The sequence below is a fragment of the Pyrgilauda ruficollis genome, unplaced genomic scaffold (assembly GCF_017590135.1).
Source record: "Pyrgilauda ruficollis isolate IOZ18807 unplaced genomic scaffold, ASM1759013v1 scaffold41, whole genome shotgun sequence".
Classification (NCBI taxonomy): Eukaryota; Metazoa; Chordata; class Aves; order Passeriformes; family Passeridae; genus Pyrgilauda; species Pyrgilauda ruficollis.
The window spans coordinates 6,160,022-6,182,679 of record NW_024525601.1 but is presented as its reverse complement, the minus strand read 5'-3'; the positions used below and the strand labels follow the sequence as shown (position 1 = coordinate 6,182,679).

General features: G+C 38.6%; 1 protein-coding gene across 6 annotated transcripts; it reads right to left on the bottom strand.

Moving 5' to 3' along the window:
* Window positions 1-211: 211 nt before the first annotated feature.
* On the bottom strand, window positions 212-20,763 carry METTL4 (methyltransferase like 4). Of its 6 annotated transcripts, XR_005955985.1 has the most exons (10): window positions 20,640-20,763; window positions 19,392-19,906; window positions 18,609-18,671; window positions 15,150-15,516; window positions 12,942-13,011; window positions 10,943-11,117; window positions 10,621-10,727; window positions 9,930-10,018; window positions 3,523-3,762; window positions 212-1,553 (listed from the first exon to the last, which is right to left on the bottom strand). XR_005955985.1 is itself a non-coding variant. In XM_041477732.1 (9 exons), exons 2-9 carry the CDS (start codon window positions 19,818-19,820, stop codon window positions 3,617-3,619), a joined length of 1,446 nt encoding a protein of 481 aa, XP_041333666.1. In that variant the 5' UTR covers window positions 19,821-19,906; window positions 20,640-20,763; the 3' UTR covers window positions 1,970-3,616. The 6 variants fall into 6 exon arrangements, 5 of the variants coding, with proteins under 5 accessions (XP_041333666.1, XP_041333667.1, XP_041333669.1 ...); XM_041477732.1 differs by lacking the exon at window positions 212-1,553 and having other exon boundaries at window positions 1,970-3,762; XM_041477733.1 differs by lacking the exon at window positions 212-1,553 and having other exon boundaries at window positions 1,970-3,759.
* Window positions 20,764-22,658: the final 1,895 nt, after the last annotated feature.

Here is a 22,658-nt window from a genome sequence, read left to right as displayed (position 1 = left end):
TACAAGTAAAGGTCATATGCTAATTTGACATTTCAAAATCACACTCAAACCTGAAGATTCATAAAAGTTTGATTATGATACTTGATGTACTCTTCATATAGAAAAGGCTTAAAATTACTTCTTTTTGTAATGTAACTGAGTGTTTTTGCAATAAGACATAATTTTAAAAGGCTTTAAATAGTAGAGAACACCTAGCCAAAGAAACTTTTACCATTGTCCTGCTAAAACAACAACAGATGTACCAAACATACTTTCTGAAAATTCTTGAGTAATCACAGTTGTCACTTCTCCAAGTTTCCACAAGAAGAATTTATAGCTTAAAAAACCCTTTTATTTTGTTAATGTTGTAAGTAAAAAACACACTCCACCAATTTTTTTATTTGAATGTGTGATACAAGAATACAAAAGAAGAAAATCCCATTTAAAACAGGGGAAACAACCTTACAATTCCTTAGGAACACTGAAGATGTGCATAATACCTAGGCTCATACTTATTAAATACACCTTTAACATCTCTTTACCATCTTGTATTCCTTCATTCTTATCTTCTCCCTTTTTCTTTCATTTCTTACCAACTTTGTAAACTCTTCAGAGCAAGTCTGCTTTTTTATACAAGGACACAACAGAGAGCATTTTTCCCTCTGAGCAATTGACATATATAACATAAAAGGAAACCAGATCTTAAATTGCTTTGTTCTTGTTATATTAGCTGATCACCACTGATCTTTCAGTATGCTGCAGATTCTGCCTCAGAAGAATCTTTTGACAGACACTGAACGATCTGATGGCTGGTTAGGAACAGCTGAGGTCTTGGAGAGCTGGAAAAGTGTAAGGGGCTATTTAAATAATGAATTCAGCATAACAGGCAAAAAATTATGTTCAAAAGATGACCCTATAAATTCAAACTATCAACTGCTAATACCACCATGAGATTTCCAAGTTAAGTTCTCCTCTCGAGAAAATGCAATGGTTCCAGGTTGGCTGCAGATGTGGAACACCACTTCTGTCATATTCTTCACAGCCAGAGCAGTGGAAAAGCAGCAAACAGGTGTCCAAGGCACAATTTTGTAACTATTTAGGAAAGGATCAGGTATGACACAAGTTCCAATCTTCAACTTTTGACTTAGCATGAGAAGCTTAGACTCTGTCTGCACAAGTCCTCTACATACAAGCCATACTTAGGATGCTGGATTCCCAGGTGCTGGAAATAGCTGCTCAGCTGCTTCAGTTCAGTGGTGAACACAGTGATACTAGGTTAACAGCTGGACTTGATCTTAGAGGTCTTTTCCAATCTTAATTATTCTAGGATTCCAGAAAGCCACTATTTGCAAAGGGACTCCAGAGAAAAGAGAAATTAATAAGGTCATCAATTCTTAACAAGCCTAAAGAAGGTTATTCCCTTAGAAGGGTTCTGCTGCTTAGCTCAAAGGAGAAAGTGCTTTCTTGATCTCTAAGATTGTTCATCTTTCTTTTAGTTGGAATTAAAAAGATAATCTGGAGTTGTTCATAGCAGCGGATGTGGAACAGACAACATTGTCATTTCTTGTGCTTTTCTGTAGAGTACAAAGAGAAAACAAGATAAGTGCAGCAGTTATCATTTATTCCATGCTTGAGTCCCATACATCATTTAGCACTGGATGAGAGCATCTTGGGAGGGCAGGGGAATTCGGACTGGGAAAGCAGAAGATCCAGGTAGGGAATATCTTCTAAAACTAAAAGCAAATAAAGAACTTTCTACCCCTTGTAGCTGTAGGTAAGACTGTTTATATACTGACAGTTTAAAACACAGACTAAATAAAATTATGCAGCAAGAAACGTTTTCCTAGATAACTACTTCCACTTTTACATTATTTACTTATTTTGAGTATATGTTTAACTGTTGGAGAAGGAAGAAAAAAGCATTTTCCTTGTTTTATTAACCCCACTGCTCCAATAGGCAAAACATGGAATTGAACAGTAATAGAGAAACTGCAAATAAGACATGAGTTTTTATTTTCATCTTTATTACAAAATTATCAAAAAATACTCTGCTAACATTTGAAGTTTAACTTAAAAAAATCTTCACAGCTCACCAGGCTCCCAAAATGGAAATGAAGGTAAAGAAGTTAGGCAATGTATTTTGCTCTCCATTACAAACAGTCAGAACTCAGGAACCTGCCATCAGGAAAATCAGTCTGTCCAGCACCTCTGCCTCTACTGCTATAAATGAGTAAGTGGCAGAGGCCTCATTACATTTTCTTTGTATTTTTCAAAGTAAATCTAAGCACAGCAAAGGATACACAAAGTGTACAATTCTTTAATTTTTTTAAGGATCATTTTTTGGTTAGCTGAAAAATACAGCTCACTGGCATGGCTTTATAATGTGCCAGAACATAATGAAAGAATCTTTTAAAAAATACATATAATCTGTTAAAATTTCAGAATTTTTAATATGTTGAAACTGTCATTTACAATGTAGTTCAAAAATTAATATACACAAAGACAGAATTATCAATTGTTTTAAAAGTATAATTTTACATAGAATATGGTCAGTCAAGAATTCATGTGCCAGTAAATATAAGCACTGCTCCTTTTATTTTCTCTGAGGCAGACAAACACATACAAATATGTAGGAAGATGCACTGCCTTCATAACTATTTTAGTTTAAAATCCATTGTTTTGCAAAAAAAAAAAAACTTTAAGAAAACATGTATCATTCTGAATTGTTTGCTTCCATTGACTCTTGTAAAACAATACATAATAATTCTTTAAAAATAGCATAAGAGCTACAGTACAACAGCAGCAGCAATGTGCTATCAGCTCAGATTTGATAGCTGCAGTGAGAATACTTTAAAATACCTTTCTTTTCTTGAGGTTTGAAAAAGAACAGGGATGAACTTACACTCTTAACATTGCTGGCAGATGAAAAATTGTTTTAACCCACCATGTTAACCTGATGGGTTAATATGATTATTCTTCAAAAACCACAAGCCTATAGAACCACAAAAGGCTTATTCTCTAGGGTCATGTTAAACACTGACCAAGAAGGAAAACTGCAGAGTAACCAGCCCAGTTATGCCAACTTTTATTACCAGTTCACTGGATGGTCAAATATGATTTTGGGGTGGCTGACCACCAGGAACCACCAAAGAAACCCCTGTTACAGAAGAACATGTGTGCAAAGGGGAGGGAACAAATGTTAATGACTTTGGGGAAATTATATCATCTATATGTTATTCAGGAAGGTCAATGAATATGTATGTAATATACAGCATATAAACAGGAGCTTTCTCTGTAATCAGTATACACAATATTTCAGAGAAGATACTGCCTCGTGTCTGGGCAAATAAAGAATGCCTGCTTCTTAATGCTACACTGGTGTTAAGGAGTTTTATCTTTACTGATTTTTGGTAACAACATCAGTATCTAAATATGTTCAGATCATCAAAATAAGGGACCACCTTGCACGGAGGGGAGATAGCATTAAACAAATATCTTGTCACTTAAAGAATTCTGAAATGCAATTGGTTTTATTTCTATTACCTTTAGGTGCACCATCAGTAATAAAGCTAAGTTCAAGAGTCCCCTGGGAAGATGTGGAATTTGAGAAGGTATAGATGTATAGATGAGACCCTGCTCAGTTTTCATTCTGCAGAAGAGTGAAATAATCAATATGCTGAAACTTCAAGACCTCATTTCCCCAGCTGGTCCAGCCAGGCTGTAGGTTGCGAGCAAACAACTCCAAGCATTCCACATCTGGCTTGATAAACTCTGCCAGAACTGCTGTGCAAGAGAAAAAAGAAAAAAAAAAGAAGACACCAACAATGACAATGGCACAAATAACAACAGTAAAAAAGTAAAACCTCCCCTGTGATGCTAGCATATGAAAAAAATGAATGTTTTATTAAAAAAGGGAGAGACAGCAAATTAATTTCAGAGGTTTCATCAAATAGCTGGACTATTTATAGTGAGAAAGTAATCTTAAATAAATGCCCTTGAGATTCTGAAAAATACTGTCAAGGCTTTCAGTAGCCTTGATTTATTGGTTTTCATTTAGCAAAAGGGAAGGAGGATTTATTTCAGCCTCTACATAGATGAGTTCTGAATTTTTTTTACTAATATCAACCAAAGACGTCCTAAAGCCTCACTTAGCTCCAATAACATGGAGGCAATACTTATATAAATAAATACATACATACATACATACATAAACCCTTTTCTTAATTAAGAGCACACTCTCTTTTCCTCTGTACCTTAAAGGGGATGAAAGTATTTTTGTAATGACAACTGTTAAAAGTTACACCAGTTAAATAAGTATAGCACTAAAATGGATGTAAAAATGCAGGAACTATTTTCTCCCCCAATATCAATCTGGCAGCTGAAGAGATATTTCTATACCTGTTACTGTTATTCAGTAACATATATCTCAAATTTCTCTTGCAGTTAGGCATTTTTAATGCCTAAATCCAAATATAAAGACGCCTGTCATTAACATCAACCGTGTCACTGATCATGACTGGTATTCTTGGAGTGATAGAAAAAGATCTTGCATTTTGCTTGAAAAGTATTACTGCAAAGAGTTTATTGTTAAATGTGTTACTTGTCATATAGAGCCATTTAGTCTATGGCTGGTTTGAGCAACCCCTTAACTAGGTTTCATGAAATGGCTACAAAAACATTGTGTACAAAAACATAAGGAGCACTCAACACAGAGAAAGCAGAAAGACTGAAAAACTTATCTACTAAAAATTGCATGTTAAGTTTTTTGTTTTGCTGATGAAGATAAAAGAAGAAAAATTATGGAAATATATCCCTTTCCAAAGGATACTTTGGTCATTTTTAGATCAGATCTGCCAGTGATTTCTGAATCTCTGTCACTTAAACATACAGCTCATAAGGTCAACATTTTGCTGCTTCACTCAGTCTCTTCAGATATGATCACTGCAGAAAGCAAAAATATATCCAGTCAACATACACCAAAGTATGAGAGGAAATTTTTTTTTTTTTTTTTTTTTTTTTTTTTTTTTTTTTTTTGTGCAATCCAAGTACTGAGTTTTTGCATCAAGTTTGCCAGTCACAGATGCCCTATGTGAGACTCCAGCTGATCAGGCCACAGACTGCTCCTGTTGCAGAAATATGAGCACCCACTTTACTTTCTAGTGTTAGCCAACCCCAAGATGCATTTCCTTCCTGGATGATCATCTCCTCCAAAGCTCCAATATATTAAAAACTTTTCTGTAAATATTTTTAATGGGTGTTTCCAGGCTTTATTGTGTTTTGGCATAAAAATAAAAAAAAAGATAAAAATCTATTCGCCTTCCCCCAATCTTTAACAAATGTCACATGAATGTCTCAGATGAGTTATCATGAAGGCAGCTTTTAATCTAAAAAATACTGCTACCAGAAGCAATCTTATTCCAAAAACCTGCTTCTTTTAGAGGCAATATAAAATGTTTAAACAAATCTAGCATTTGCAGAGAAGAGTCGGGGAAGTTTAGAGGAAAATGTACGTTCTGACAGAAAACTCATGCACTGTTTGGTGTCGTGGGTGTTCATCTAATTAGACACCACTTATGAGTAGTTGCTTAATACCATTTTGCAAACACATCACAATAAAAAAAGTGGTAAAATTTATTGTTCTTTTCACAGCTCCATTAAGATAAGAACTTCTTGTGCATAATTTGCTGACAATTTGATCAGAGGGCCAAAGCACCTCTCCTAGGAGGACAAGCTGAGAGTTGGGGTTGTTCATCTTGAAGATGAGAAGGCTCCAGAGAGACCTTACTGTTGCTTTTCAATGCTTAGATGGGGCCTATAAGAAAGAAGGCAACAAGCTTATTTTAGCAGGGCCTGCAGGAATAGGACAGGGGATAAAGGTTTTCAACTAAAATAGGATGAATTCAGACTAGATATAAGGAAACAATTGTTTACAATGAGGGTGTTGAAACACTGAACAGATTGCCCCCAGAGGTGGTAGATCCTAAAACTCGTAAGTCAAAAATAATCATCATAGCATTAGGTTCAGTAATCCAAAGCAGTTTTAATAGGCACCAAAAACTAAAAAGAGCAAATTTGAAAAGCACACTTCAGAGATTCAACCAACCTCAAAGACTGGTTCACTAGAAAGCAAAAAAGAGGTAGCCAAGAAACTGATCAGTTCAACAGAAGCACAAAACGTGTGCCAGTCTTTCTATCAATTTGGTTCTGGAATTTAAAAAAGAAGTCGCAGGAATCTCCCTCTCTCCTTCTGGCAGAGACAGCATCTTTTTAAACTTAGAGGGCTTTTTAAAAAAAAACCATATTGCAACCATATTAAAAAAAAGACATATTACATATAATTTGAGATCACATTATAGTATGATTCTTCATTGCTAGGTTGTAGGCATTTACATAATCACATCAGGCAGTAACTTGCACTGCAACAAAATTACCATATCAAAAGAGCTGAATTTTGTTGGCTTAAAATCTCATTACATTGGTTTCCTTCAAATAGGAAAAATCAGTGTTCAAGTCACAAATTATGTCTTCTTTGTTAGACCTTTACATTACCAGTAGGCTATCATAAGACACATGGATCTGATCTGCAGCGCTCAAGCAAACCCTTGGGGTTTTTTCATCTGAAAACAGCTTAGAGGAGTTCCATCAGTAGAAAAATTAAGTATTGAGTTTTTCTACAACACGAATAGATTGAAAAACAAAACCCAGAACACAATTACTTCTACCCACTTACAGATACCACTGACAGGAAACAGGTTAAATAGATGATAAACAGCCTATTCTTTATCACTTACAGGTGTCACAAACACTATGACAGCAACTGAGATACTGATACTTGAGCACCTAATGCCCTAGGACATGTGAAGTGAGCACAAAGCCAGCTGGCAGACACAACAGTTCCAGAAAACCCATCTCATTCTGAATCACAATCCAGTGGCCAGGCAGGAGACTTGACACACCTGCATACTCCTAATCCCAGACACGACTGAAGATGCATGCTCCTAAAATGTTTAAATGAGCTAAAGAATTATCTTTGAAACAAGCAACAGTTTCTCCTTGTTTTTTTAACTTCCACTGCCTAAAAAGCAGGTTCATTGACAAATTGGATATATAAAGTGAAAATAACTGTCTGCTTTTTCACTGCCTGATCAGTGTGCCATGCAAAGCACAAAGCACAAGTTATCTCAGTTTAAAATAACCCTTCAAAAGAGTTTGCAACGTAGAGGTTCTTATTGCCCAATTTGTCTAAACCCTGGACCAGAAAATTATCTGAAATCCAGCTCAAAGATCTGCGCTGCATTCTTCCTGAACTTCAAGTTAAACCTAGATGCTGATGTACCAATCAATTAATCTTACTGCAAGAGCTCACAATGCCCATAAGGAAACAAAAGGCATTTACTTTTTTTTAGTTCTTTTTTTAATTTTTTTTTAGTTCCAAGAAAATCTTTATAACGTGGCCTGATAAACCATCATTGCTACAGAGGGGGGACCTCCCATGACTCCTCATTGCACAGTTCTGCTGAATATATGCAAATTGGTTAGAACATAGCCAAGAATTAATTCCACTGCTTTCAGGCAAAGTCTACACAACAGTATCCTTTTCTAACAATAAATGCATATACTTAAAAACTAGAAAAGCAATGGCTGTAACAAGAACAATCTATAATACAGGAAAAGGAAAAAAGGTCTTGTGAAGTTATGTAGAACTTCATACATATCTGTAACACAGTATCTTTTCTGCCCTCTAAGAGCACCATTGAATTGAATTAGGAAGAAAACCTGCTGTTATGTGAATCAAAACCTGGAGTAATAAAATTTGATTTTAACACATTTGCATAAAGCAGCTTAAATACATTTACAATGACATATTAGAGCTCTAAGCACTGAACACAGCACATGCATCACCAAAAACCCCTACAGTTGCAATTTCATGGTTAAATGCACTGTAGGAACACAAACATCTCTTTTTGATGGCTTACTTTAATTTACATCTTTCTCTTCCCCCAGAGAGATAAACTCTTATAATCAGTCATTAAGTGGCTACATATGTACCAACATACAACCTTTATTGTTGTAATAAGAAACAAAGGGCCAGACAGCATCAGTAAATACTAATATTTTTGGCTTTGTTACTACTTAAACAAAGCATAAAGAATGTGTGTGACTCATCAAGTGTCCTTCTCCTCCCTTGCCAAATCTCTGCTTCTGTTCAAATTTCTTCTGAACCCCTCTCTAGGATGTAGCTCAGCTGCTCTCTACTGGCTGCTTGAGAATACTGCCTGGTCATGAAAGCAACAGCTTGTACAGCACAGAAGTCAAAGCATCAGCAATCAGTTTTTGCTTTATGGTCTACCTTTTCATTACATAACCATATTCTGCACAGACCTGCAAAAAAAACCCTGTAGGTTATACGTGGATCTTCACAAAAACCTTTTAAATAATTCATACTGCTCCACAGCAAGTTCATTTTTTCAAAGACAAACGTAAATGCTGCACAATGTTATCAAATCCCATCACTCAAGTAAAGACTCAAGAAATACACACAAGAAATTAGGAAGGACAGTTTCCTTCGAAGTCCAGTCAGAGTGATAATTTACAAAGTATTCTCCAATATGGACCACTGTTGCACTAATATTTTCCGTAATACATCCAAACTGCTGGTTTGCACCCTTGGATACCTCACAAGTTTCCTGTTTGTGTCCAAGTTTGCTGCCAAGTATTGGCTTGCTAAAGAGACCCTAGGTGACAGCCTCATAAATAACGACCCCACTGTTCACTAGCTTAAATCAACACATATGACCCCTGCTGTAGCCCTAATTCTTGAAGATGGGGCTTCAGGATGGCACAAAGATCCTCCTAGAACTGCCCTTCTTTTTTTTTTTCTATTTTTTAGCTAACCAAAGTATATCCTTCCTACTAGGTTTTTAACAAGGGGGTGTGTGTATATGTAGATATATACATATATGGCAATTTAATAAATGCAAGCCCCCAAACACAGATGTTAGAGCATCCCTGGAGGTACAACAATTGTTCAGATCAAAAGAATTTCTACCTCTTGGGAAGAGAAAAAGGAAAGCATATCAGTGAAGCAAAGTGTGACACCTCTCCTCTCCAAGAGCATTAAACATTTCTTCTACCTGCCTTTTCTGATGTGAATATAAAACACCTGGAATATTTGCAGTCTCATCATGAGCTTCCCCCTTGGTGGAGGATGAAATCTATTTTATTAGAGGTATTAAACATATTTCTTACCACAGACTTGTTAAGCTCTACGGTGCTGTAATGATGAAAGAAGTACCACTTCCTATTGACAAAATCAGTAGAAGTGCTCCAGAACAATTCTTTGGACTAGTTCTAAAGAGTTGAATTTATACCCCCACTAACTGGCTGGCTGGAATTACTGCATCAATTTCAGTGAGTGAAATACAGCTCCTCAGAACCAAGCAGGGCATGCCTGATTTTTTGCCTCTTGTTAGCAGTCTTAAAATAGTTACGTTTTTGGATTTAAAGGCATAATTGTACTGCAGGCATATAATCTATTAATGCAGATATGTAAACACTTATTTCAGGATGAAATGTTTCTGCTTTCCTATTTTATGTATTCCCAAAGTTCTCTCCCTCACAAGGTAAATTAGGTCATTTGTCACAACTTCATATATGAAGTATCTGTAAAACTGGTCTTGCAGCATTTAAAAGATAAATTTTGAAAAAGGCAACATTTTTTCTGCGTCTACCCAAAATGTTCACACAGTACTACTTGAAGTTCTAGTTTTCACATTAATTTTCACATTAATTTTCTGAGATGCTTCAGAAGACTTTTAGAGGAACCACAAGTTCTGTTGAGTAAAATTGCTTGACACATGGGAAATTAAGGCATTTCTAGGTACATCCCATAATGAGGAATTCAAGATCACTGTGCTACAGAAACATTAGGTGAAAAAACTAAAACATACCAGCAAGAGGAGGTTTATGTGAATGCAGACTGCAGGGTATGCTGACAATTAACTGATGCTCTGGAATTGGAAGAACACCTTCAGATTTCCTGTCATATAAATCAGAAAATAAAAGAAACATTTGAATTAATGTTAACCCAATGTGATGCTACAGCTCTTGCAGAGTTATTTGAGATGGGAGATAACACACAGAGTGTTCATTCACAAACTTCAGGGAAGTCCAAGGAAAGTTAAATGCTGCTCAGACATAATATACAAAATGACAGTTTATGCAATCATTGAGGCTTTGGCCAAAACATGGTTTACAACAGCCATGCAAAGCCACTGAGAACAAACAATGCAGTCCTGCACGTCATGGAACATGTGGAACAACAGCAGTATCCCCAAAATGGCATCAGCCTGTGCAAAGGACTTGTGGTCCAAGAGAACCTGTCAGCAAAGGAAGCCCTCTCCACAAGGCTTTTGTCCAAGACAGTTTCTCAAGACAGCAGATGCAGGAACAGTCAGGGGGTTCCATTCTTTAGTCTCACCAAGGCACTCCCTTACTCCAAAGCTAATAAGGCTATCTTTAGGTCCACAATCAACCAAAATATTTTGGGACATTATATTGCCTTATGAGTAAGTGATACATATAAAGGGAATCCTAGCAGCTGCAAAAAAAAGGACATTTACCATAAATAGCCTGACATACCTTAAGGCTTCCTTTACCTCTCCTTGAATTCTCCCCAATATGAGAACTTCATAGGGCTTTTTGTGCAAAGAATCCAAAGGCAACACAAATTCTCCAGCTGTAGTAATCTGACACAAGAGAGTTAAAAATATACAGCAGAAAATTTTAATATCCCATAATGTTCCAAGACCTTTTCCTTTATAAAAAGAAGGATAGTAATGGTATTACAGCTTTCAAATACCAAAGCAAATGGTAGTAAATAGACAAATTAGAAGAAAACAAAGTGTTACAGTGCAAGTCTACTCAGTCTCCAAGAAAGCAACAAAATAAATTAAGAACTTACTTTTACCCAGTGCCACTCAGCAAGTGTTTTCACCGACCAGTGAGGATAAAGTTCATCCTTAACAAAACGTAAGTGCTTCTGTCTATTAGTCACCCACGTGACTACAAGACAATTTGGAGCAGCTAGTGCTGGTACAGGAATCTGCTTGATTTGCCATGAAGACAAGTGGCTGTACCTATGCCAATAAAGTGAGAAAGCAAATTAGCATATACCAACCATAAAAATTGCAAAGCAGAACAAATGGATTAAAAAATTACACAGACCAGTCACTTCAAGAATTACCTCCTGACAATCTGTCATAAAAATAGTTCAAGACTGACACCCAGTGGACAATTCTGAGAGATTTTATACAAAATCATTAGTGTATGTACATAAGTTTTACTGAGCAGAACCGTGAACTACGTACTTCCACTATCTCTCAAAATAAAGCATTATTAGTTGTGACTCTGAAGTGTAGAAGCCCATGTTTCATTTAAGAATTATCAGATGTAACTCAATATTCTCATCTTTGTGCCAGAGCAAAGCTATTTAGTGAACAGCAGCTTCTTAGGCAAAGTAATACAATTCACTTCTCATAATAAACTCTCTTCTGAATGAAAATGACAAGTGAGTCACACTAATTTGAATGGCAAGTGAAGAGGTCATTAGAGATAATAACTTCTCCAATTATTTTCACAAGTTGTTCATTTTTTTAAATTATCAGCTGTGGTAGAAGTTTTCTAGGTTATTCAAACACATTCTGCACTTTTCTGAGCTAACTGAAAGCTACACTGGTGAATTCCGGATGCTTTCCAGATCCTGTCCTGTTCTACCATTTTTTTTCATGATGCAATTCTACACTATCAATAAACTGCAGCTCATGGAACCTACACATTGCAGCACCAAAATTACTGGCACACTGCCTAATGAAAATCGGCAGCCACCGTGGGGGTAGCCAGGACCTCAAACAATGCTACTACAGTGAGAAACAGTGAACAAGGATAAAATCCAAATACCCCCTGGACGGTCTATAGGAGAAAATATTCACCTACATGAGAAATGCTTCACAATGATTAGCTGCCAACAAGATAATTATGAGCAGTGATAGCTCCTCCACTCTTTGCCTTTATTTCATAAGGGAGAAAGGATCTTGGTGACTAACTTATGCTCATAACTACAATTATTCTCTGAGTAACTTATATACTCAAGAAAGACATTTCTGAATGAGAAATGTCTCATTTGAATGAGAGTTTATAGAGGTTTCTGAAGGGCTTTCAAAGGAAAGACTACACATCAGTCTCTACATCTTCAAATTATGTCTTCATAATAAGCATCAAAAGCCACAGCGAACTTCATTCTAGAAAGTTGCAAGACCGTATTTCCTGTCTACCCTTCTTTCTAAGAGATACAATTCTATGGTAATCAAGAGGACTCCACTTGCATAAACATGATGTTACTCAGCAGTGAAGGAAGCCCATAAAAATTTAAGTCAATAACTTCATAAGCTACAGTACTCAGAGTTCCCATTGCACTAGAGGATTTCACTGCTGCATTATCATGTTCTTCTAAGCATTAGACTGAAGCTTAAGTTACACCTCAAATTAAATAAAAATGCACTTAAACCTCTGAGCAAGATTTCAGTCCTGGAAATACTTACACCTTTATCTAGCTTTATGTCCACTGAAGTAACCCTATTAATTACAAACTAATATGTGCATGACCTGGGCCCTACAGAACAGCTGAATCCATACTTTCTTTGTAAAGGGCTAACATTCTCTCACCAGCTAGATAATTTAAGATCTACTCTTGCAAATATCTTGTATGCCAAGTATCCAACACATTTCAGTGAAATACCTAAGACAGTCCACAGACTTGAAGGTAAGCATGTGTGAAAATATTTATAAATTTGAGCTAGAGTCTCACAGTTATACTGGTCCTGGATTGGATCAATACATTAAATGTTAATTACCCTTTGTAAGCTACGATGACAAAGGTTGTTTGATTTTACTATAAAACATACCTGTTACTCCTTTTAACAGACTTGTTCTCCCATGGTGGATCAATCACAATAATATCATATTTTTTCTTGTCTGGCAAGTGAAATGAAGGGGAAAAAAAAGAAAAATCAGTAAAGTAGCTTTTAAAAATATCTATGAGTTAAAACAGATATATATCAAACCTGCAAATTTCTTCTGCTCTTTCCAAATAAGAAAAGCATGTCAAAAAGACTTTTGACATGCTTGTTTTAATTCAGATAATCATATCCAGAAAATTCAATATTTTTAGGCTGATTACCTAAGGAAAGGACTTTCATGTGGTCTGAGTCAGATCCCTCCAAAAAATTTTAAGTATCTTTAGGACTTTCAGGGAAAAAATGGATAGCAGAGTGCAAGTCTCAAAAATAAAAAATTTTCCAAGTTTCCCAACAGAAGCTATGCAATAAGGCACCCAGCTGAGTGAAAAGCTACAGCCCTGAATGCAAGATTCCTGCCCTGTTTGATCTTTTGTCAGGCCAACAGGGACATGCAGAGCTTCAAGCCAGCCCTAGAAAACCGTTTTGCACTACTGGAGGTAAAGAGAGACAGATAGCTAGACATAGCGTGTGAAATGGGAATCAATGAACAAAAGAACCAAAAGAGTTTTCATAGGAGAAGCTGAGTTTACTTCAGCTGGAGGATAGAAGATACAGAACACATCCATGAAAAAACAGAACTCCCCAATTTTATTTCTCCAGAGAACATATTTGTTCTTTCATTGAATCTGATGATAAGAACAACAGCTTAGTATTTGATGTTCATGAAATGTGATTACAATATTACATACTACATATTATTCATTTAACATCGGAGGTGTTATCCTTACAGTGGACTGACCAGCAAGAATTACTTCTCTTTTGGCAAGTGAAAGGGAAGAAGAAAAATAATAATTAAAATGCACAGCAGATCTACTCAGAAAAAAAAAGTCTACAGTCAGGGCATTATGTTAGCATTCACTGTTGTTTATTTCAAAAGCATTTGCTCAGATTTCTTGGACTGCTCTGTAACTCCTTGGAGAATCTTATATGCTCCACTGTGCAGAGTGATAGCAGAATGATAATAATCTTTCTTTCCTACAGATAAGGTAGCTAGCCCGATTTTGGATTTCAAATGCAAAATTATTATTTAGATAGTAAGATTCTACCTGCTGAATGTCTTCTTAATAAAAAACAAAATTTAAAAAAATAATGTCTAAATTACATATCCTTCCTCTCTTCTCATGTGCAATTAAAAAAATCTAAAATTACCGATTAGAAGGTAGAGCAGTAATGCCCAGCTCTTGCTCACAGGCAACATCTTTCCTGTAAGAGTGTCTGATAAAGCCTAGCTGTGAGTGATAGTGATAAAAATAATAGTAATGAAGGCCAATTTGAAAGCTAATGGAATGGCACTGAAGACTGATGCATGCTGTCAGCTTAGGGCTGAGGATAGTGCCTTGGATAGCTTTTGATCTACTTAAACAGAGAACTTGATTATTCTAAAATCCCCTCATTTCCCTGTCACTAATTTCTGCATAAGCCAATACTCTCAGCTGTGAAACACAGCAGCTGAAAAGTCAAGTCATGTTTGCTACTGGAGGTCTTGCTAAAGTAGTGTTGCCCTCCACCCGGGTGCAACAGCCTCTCAAACTGTTATCTTCCCTGGGGGATACTAGGCTTTGTTCCACAACCAGTTTATTCCAATCTAAAAAGACCCTGCCACTGAACAGGATGAGTCTGTAAGTGAACATTTGCTTTATGGTGCATTATCTCATCCCTCCCCCATGGTCTAATCTAGCTAAAAACCAGGACCACCACTTCAGCAGCAGCACGGACCTACCTATGCTAAAGGCTCATCCTGTGGGACAGGGACCCAGCAGCACAGCTAGTCCCAATTCAACGTGTTTATGTGACTTCTATGCTGACAGTGGCTCAGAACATGGTCACAAACTGCTGTATTTTGGCTGAGACTTTTAAAGGAGCCTCCTGGAGATAAATAATCCTCTCATGACATGATTTCCTAACCACTCAAGACTCCTTTGAAAGTCCTTACCTGTTTTCACGAATTTAGAAATATCACCTTGAAAGCCTGCAGCAGCATTTGCTATCAGTGAGATGCTTTATGCTAAAATCTGTTAATTGAGTTATCTTGACACTAAGTGCCTTTCTTGGGCAGGAGAAAAGGGGTAAATTCTAACACCTAAAGATACTTACAGTTCAGCAGGGGCTGTAAACATGAAATATCAGATAAGAGGAAACTGCTTTTTGGTGGCACCAAGTATTTCTGCCCCATTAACACAATTATCTTTGCAGAGTTTGAGTTGTTTTCCATAACACATGAAAGCAGGTCCTGCTCTGCACTGGAGGTTTCCTCCTCTAGCACACATACAGCTTGATGGTCACTTTCATTCACAGCTGGAAACTGCTTTGCCATTTCACATAATTCAGCCAAGCCACAGACAACGTGCTGAGGAACATTATTTTTCCTGCAACTGAGTTTTGCAGTCTTACGGTGAAGAAAACCACTTTTGAGTCCCTCTTGGACTAAATGTAAAGTCCCTTCCCAAATGAGCTTCCTGACCTGTATGGTGACACAAAAAAAAACAAAGAAAAAAAAAATCTTTCAAGTATCTACTTGACCAGGGAATGCAACTGAAATCAGAACATTTTCAATCTGCAGGCAGGGAAAAGGATTCTTGCCAATTACTGAGATCATTGGCCAAGTACCACACAGCCATTCGCTCACACCACATGCCTCCCAGTCCCTGGTGGGGAGAAGAATCCAAGGGAAAAAGCAAACCTCATGGGCTACTATAAGATCAGTTTAAAAACTGAAACTAAAAGATTATTATCATTATTTTTATTAGTGAAAAGTGGGAGAGAGAGAGAAGTACGGTCCAAGAGAAACAACTGATGCACAGCAAGATCGCTCACCACCTAGTGACTGAAGTCCAGCCTATCCCTTAGTAGCAAATCCATGGCTCCTGGCCAACTCCCATTGTTTATATAGTGAGCATGATATCCTACGCATGGAATACCCCTCTGGCCAGTTTGGGTCACCTGTCCTGGCCGTGTTCCCTCCCAGCTTCCTTTGTGTACCTGCTTGCTGGCAGAGCACAGGAAACTGAAAACTCCTTGACTTGGGGTAAGCACGGCTTAACACACTGAGGTTTGAACTGTTGCTGTCAACACTATCCTCCTGCTAAACCCAAAATGAGAATCTTTGATGTTTTTTGATCTATCCTGACCAGGCTGGAAGGGACAAAGCAGCTGCAGCTGGGTGCAGACATTTGGGCAACACATCTACCTTTAGCATCCAATACGCTAACTCTGGGGCTTTTTAGAAATCTTAAAAAAAGGTTTATTTTTCATTTGCAGCACTCCCACTCCATCAACTCTGCATTAGCTGTCCAGCTACCAAGCAGAAAACTAACTCTATCCCAGCCAAAACCAGGACAACATGCTAACTTCTGTTGTTGGTTTTCATTTTTTGGTAAAGTTAGAATAATTAGAAGGCTGGAGAAAGAAAGAGCAAGAAACTACTGAATAAAACATTTCAGACAACAGACACGGAATATCATTGTTTCAACCCAACACAAATTTCAAAGCAATTATCAGAACTTTAATTTAAAATTCTAATTTAATTTCAAGTTACTGTGCCCATGAACATCTTTTTAATTGAAATGTATACTGGAATCTAAAAATCATTTTCCACATTTCAATTCACTTCATAAAACAACAGTTTATGCATTTTACAGTCATACAGAAGCACAATCAGTAAATCAAATTAAAATATCAGAACTCAATTTTTGCAGCTTTCCTAAGTGGCAAACATCTCAAATAGCCTGTTAGTCAGTCTGGGATGACACGATTCTTGGATGTATATACACTGTCATTCACCTGCTGGGGAGTCAGCACCTCCCCTTCACAAAATTTAGAGACCCATTTTATTTCCAAATCATGGAGCCTTTATGAGTTTTGATTGTCAGTGAGGTGGGTTTATCCATTTGTCCATTGTCAATAACAGGAGCTTTCTTAAAGCCCCTGTAAAAAGCCATGATACTGTGGTTTCAAAAGCTTCTGATTACAGAATCTTCAAGATTACAAGAGGGTTTTACAAAATGCACTTTATTACAATTCCCAGCTTAGTGAAAGAGGAAGAAAAAGGGCTTTTTTTTATAATTTAATAGCGCCACCTCTAGATACCAGAGAGTACAGAGTCATACATTTTTAATACCTAGGTTTGTGATAAAAAAAGTTCATACTGCTTCAACAGAATTAATAAACTTTATCTTCAGAAATTATACGTTCTTACATGCATGTGTTAAGTCACAGGTAGACAAAGTGGACAAAGTCTCTTGACTATGAAGCAATCAAAGCAGGAGATTTAACAAATCGCTGCTGAAGGAATTTAGCATATTTTGTACTGTTCCCTATGTTGACACTGACTGAAATTCATAAATGGATTCAACAGCTGAAATTCACAGATTCACTTGCAAAAACAAAAAATTGCAGTTGCTTGGGTTTATTTTTGATGAATGTACAGATATAAATAAGTGCCAAAATAATCTGGGTTAACTTGCAGAGCTATAACCTTTAATAATACAAATATAATAAAAACCCAATACTTTCTAATCTGTGGATGATATAAAACGCTAACTGGAGTCACAGATTTTTTCAAACTCTGTCTTTTCTACATATTCACCAAATATCACCAAAGTTACACAGGCCTCCAAGGCATCAAACTTCTTATCTTAATTTCTTTCCTTATTTCTATTGTTGAATGATTTTATTGTAGGCTTAGCATTTTCAAACCCATGTTGATGCTGAACTTCAAAGTTTTCTCGTTTAAGGTGATAACCACAGGACCCCTACACTGTATCAGCAAGCTGCACATGTTTACTACAAGATGTTACCATATAAAAGAAAAAAAGCGCAGTCATCTAAATGTAGTTCAAGCGGAACAGATTTAAGCAAAAAGCCCAATATGACTAAACCTTTGTCAAAAGAAAGGAATCAAGTATAGCTCCTAGTTCAGGTTCACATCACTACTTGGGAAAGCAGTAAGAATACATAAAAAATTACCTACAGATTGCACTTCTACAATTTACTACTATGCTTCAATGTAATTCAGTTTTATCTTCACCAGTACACAACTGACATAAGCATACAGACTTGAATTCCATTTCATTCATAATGTTTTAGTAGGACAATATGAAATGTTAGAGAATTAAATTTTTTTTTCAATTGCAGAATAAGACATTTTGAAGCACATTTGGTCACAAAAGTGTTAAGTAACTCCAGCACAGTGTCCTGAAACATTGAGGAACTGATCTTCAGAACAGGTTACGCTGCCAATTTCAAATCAGCCAATTTCTAATAGTCAGCTCATCACAACACAATGTCCAGCTGTCTCAACAGTCCAAGTTACTTTGTGAATGCAGCTTCCAGCTCTTTGTAATATCTCAGATGCAATTTCACGTGTATCTACATAGAAGATATATGCTGTAAGCACAAATTCAAATAAGGATTGGAGAGATTGACTTTCCTTTCCTTCTTTTCACCAGTGGAACAAGCTACAAAACCAGAATTTGTCTGCAACCATGCCCTCCACTCTGCATGCCCAAATTCAAATAGCAGTACTTACAAAATATACATTTTTTTCCAACTTACCTTTGAATGGTATTCCAAAGCATCCAGTTCACCTTGGTTGAATACACATTTCCTTTTACGTTTCTGCAGAATTAGCAAAAACCAACAACAACAAAATCCGTATCACTCCACAATGAAATAAAAGGCAAAAAGAAATCAAACATACCTGAATTACAAATGAACTCTTTAAAAGCAGAACAAAGTTTCCATCTCTTTTTCTATCACAAGTACAAGTCAAGTAAGCAAAAAGATCTGAAAATACCTAACCTGCTGCAGACTTTCACAAGGTACATAGGCTTGAAGCTGTTTTAAATTATTCATGGCACTAGGATCTGAAGGTACCTAGTGCACAGTTTGTGCTCATGCCTCCTGTGGGCCCATACTAAAAGTTTCTGCTGCCAAGTGCAATTTACCAATAAAAGAAAAAAATTAACTATGTCTTCATGATTACATTTATTGGTTTAGACCAGTGACTCTTATTTTCTTTTGTCCATATGGAACAGTAGTGAACAACACTGAAAGTAAATTCATACTGTCCTTCCCAACTTGCTAATCTGCACAATCTCAACAGCTACCACATCTTCAGACTGTGTACCTGACCACAACCAGTGTCAGGACATTTTAGGAGCAATCCACTGCTTATGAGACACAGAATGCACACTACTGACATGAGGGACACAGGAATATTCTCAAAAGTTCCCACTCTTCTACACTACCTAAAAAGACTTAGGTATGCAAAATAACATTAGTAGTATATTATTTATCAAGAGATTACTGTAATTTATTATGTTACAGATAACATACCTTCCTAGCAGTGGCAAGAGAATCTCCAATGTCACTCTTTGCTCCTTCTTGGTATTCCTCTTTGTTGCTGTTGGTCTTTATTTCTGTCAGACTCACCTCAGGGCATCCCTGACACAGCTGCTCCTCAGGAGCTGCAGCTATATGGGGCTTAGAAATATCAAAGAACTCCTCCCGAAACACGTATCTCTTTTTTGCTCTTTTACCTTCTGTTTCTAGGGCATTTCCAGGACCGTAAGAAGGACCGTCGCTTGATGAGGGGGTGGCAGCAAAAGTAGAAATACTGTGACAGTCTTCAGTAGATGTGACAGAAGTATTGCGAGTGACACCACCAGGGTGTGCAAAGGAGTCACAGATCTCATAGCCACACTGGTTGATGAAAGAGAGATGATCCACAAGCCATCCCGCTGTCAGACGATGTACCACGGACATCGTAAGTCCCCGTTTCAGGCCGAAAAATCAGCTCCCTTAAACCACAGCCTTCACCAACCATTTGCCCTTCCTGGAGCAACCTCCTCCTGTGGGAATTTTTATAAGAATTCACTTTACAGAATCATCACCGTTTCATAAATTAGCACCTACCTTCTGACAGACATTTCCATGCACACACAGGGCACACTGCTACACCTTCTGACTTCAGGTGATTTCCCCATTACGTTCATCCCTATACCACTACTTTCTTTATAGTAACTAAATTTTACACGGCTTTTTATACTTTTACACGGTATGCACTTACTCTTTTGAACAAGTCAGAAAACAGCCCTATGGCACACCAATTACATCTAACACTATATGACATGTGTGTATATCTATACACAGTATACACACCACATATACATGCATTTACACTACATATCTTTACTACATACGTTACACACATGCTATATAGACTATATACATACTATATATATGCACACACTATATATACACACACGCTATACATATTCACACATAAACACACACATATACGCATATATACACGCTATATATATGTGCATACACTGTGTCTACACACACACACGTATATCTATATATTTATCTGTATATATCTACATATAGAGACATGGATCACTAAGACAGCACCCGGACGCAGTAATACAGGCACAAGGGCAGGGGCAGCCACGGCCCCAGCGCTGCTGAGGCCGAGCGCCGACTCCCATCCCCGCGGCGGCACACCGGGACGGAGAGCTCGGGCTTTTCCCTAGGAAAACTCTCGGCGCTGGAGAAAAGCAGCGCCCGGCACACACTCACCGCGGGCACAACCAGTCGCCGTACGGGCACGGCCCTTCCGGGGGGTGGGATCCTCCTTCCCTCTCTTTCCACCGCTCCTCCTCCCTGTATTCCCAGCGCCCCTCGTCCCCGCCCGCCGCGCTGCTGGCCCGCGGCCCGGCCGTGACGCAGTTCCGTGTGGCGCTCTGGGCGACGTCCGGGCGGGCGGATTTGAAATTGCGACGAGGCGGCGGCGGCGGCGCTGGCGGTAACGGCAGGGCGGGGAGCGGGAGGGCAGCGGCAGCAACACCCTCACCTCTCACTTCTCACTCACCTTCGCCCCGGGACAAGTGTCCGTGCGGCGGCGGTGAGTCCCGGACTGCGGACTCGCTGCTGAGTCCCCCCGGTCGCCTTCGGTAGGGTTCAGACGCGCTCTCCGGGCGAGCGGGCGGAGTTGCGTCCAGCTCTGCCGCACTCCTACGCTTTCCTATTTTTTTCCCGCTGGCGTGTTGACTCTGGCAAACTGATCTTAAATCTCTGCTCTTACAGCGTCTCGGCTTATGTCAGCAGCAGTGTGGCCAGCAGGACCAGGGCAGTGACAGAGCCCTGTACGCGGCAGCGGTGAGGCCGCGCCCCCAGTGCTGTGGCCAGTCCTGGGCCCCGCAATTCATTGAGGGGCTGGAGCGTGTTCAGGGAAGGGCAGCGGAGCTGGGCAAGGGTCTGGAGCACAAGTCCTGTGAGGAGTGACTGAGGGAGCTGGGGGTGTTTAGCCTGGAGAAAAGGAGGCTCTGGGGAGCCTTATCACTCTGGAAGCACCTGAAAGGAGGCTATAGCCGGGTGCGGGTCGGCCTCTTCTCCCAGGCAACAAGCGAGAGGACACGGTCTCAAACTGCACCAGGCTTTGCTGGGAGACTTGGAGGAATTCCTCCACAGAAAAGGCGATTATACACTGGAATGGACTGCTGTCGTAAATGAGTGTGTTAAGCTTGCTCCAACAACCACCACACCTGCCCGGCATGGTGGTGGAGTCAGTGTCCACGGAAAGGCTGGATGTAGCACTTAGTGCCATGGTCTCACTTACAAGGTGGTGTTTGGTCATGAGTTGGACTTAATGATCTCACAGGTCTCTTCCAACCTAATTGATTCTGTTATTCTAGAAGCTAATTGCTTGCTATGATTGTGAAAGGGCTATAGCCGGGTGCGGGTCGGCCTCTTCTCCCAGGCAACAAGCGAGAGGACACGGTCTCAAACTGCACCAGGCTTTGCTGGGAGACTTGGAGGAATTCCTCCACAGAAAAGGCGATTATACACTGGAATGGACTGCTGTCGTGAATGAGTGTGTTAAGCTTGCTCCAACAACCACCACACCTGCCCGGCATGGTGGTGGAGTCAGTGTCCACGGAAAGGCTGGATGTAGCACTTAGTGCCATGGTCTCACTTACAAGGTGGTGTTTGGTCATGAGTTGGACTTAATGATCTCACAGGTCTCTTCCAACCTAATTGATTCTGTTATTCTAGAAGCTAATTGCTTGCTATGATTGTGAAAGTTCATCCTCTCTGTGGTTGGTCCCAGTTAAAGTAATGGAATAATGCAGATTCTTCCCCAGATACAGTGAGAAATGCTGCCCTATGAATTGAGCTTGAGCTAAACTTCTGTTGTGGTCTGTGAGCAGTGGAACTGGAAGCAAAATGAAGCAACAGTTTATATTAATAATATGTTTGGTATAATATCTGTAATAGAGGGTGTTTTTATCAGTTATAATTCAGTCATTTAATCCCATCCCACAAATAAAGTAGAGGGATGAAGCCCTCTGTAGAGGGCAGAAGCTGGCATTTTTTTTGTGACTTAATGTTTCATGAGTTCTGTTTACTTCAAATTCCCCCTTAATGCCACAGTGGGGACAATGGTATTAATATTCCAGTTTGGTTTATAGTCTGCATGCATAGTCTGAAGAGAGCCATAATATTACCTCAGAACAGGTTTTCCAGTTATTGTGCTATAATACTGGGAGATCAGTTGCAGAGGAATGGGTAGGCTCAGAATGAGCATCTCAGGAGCTG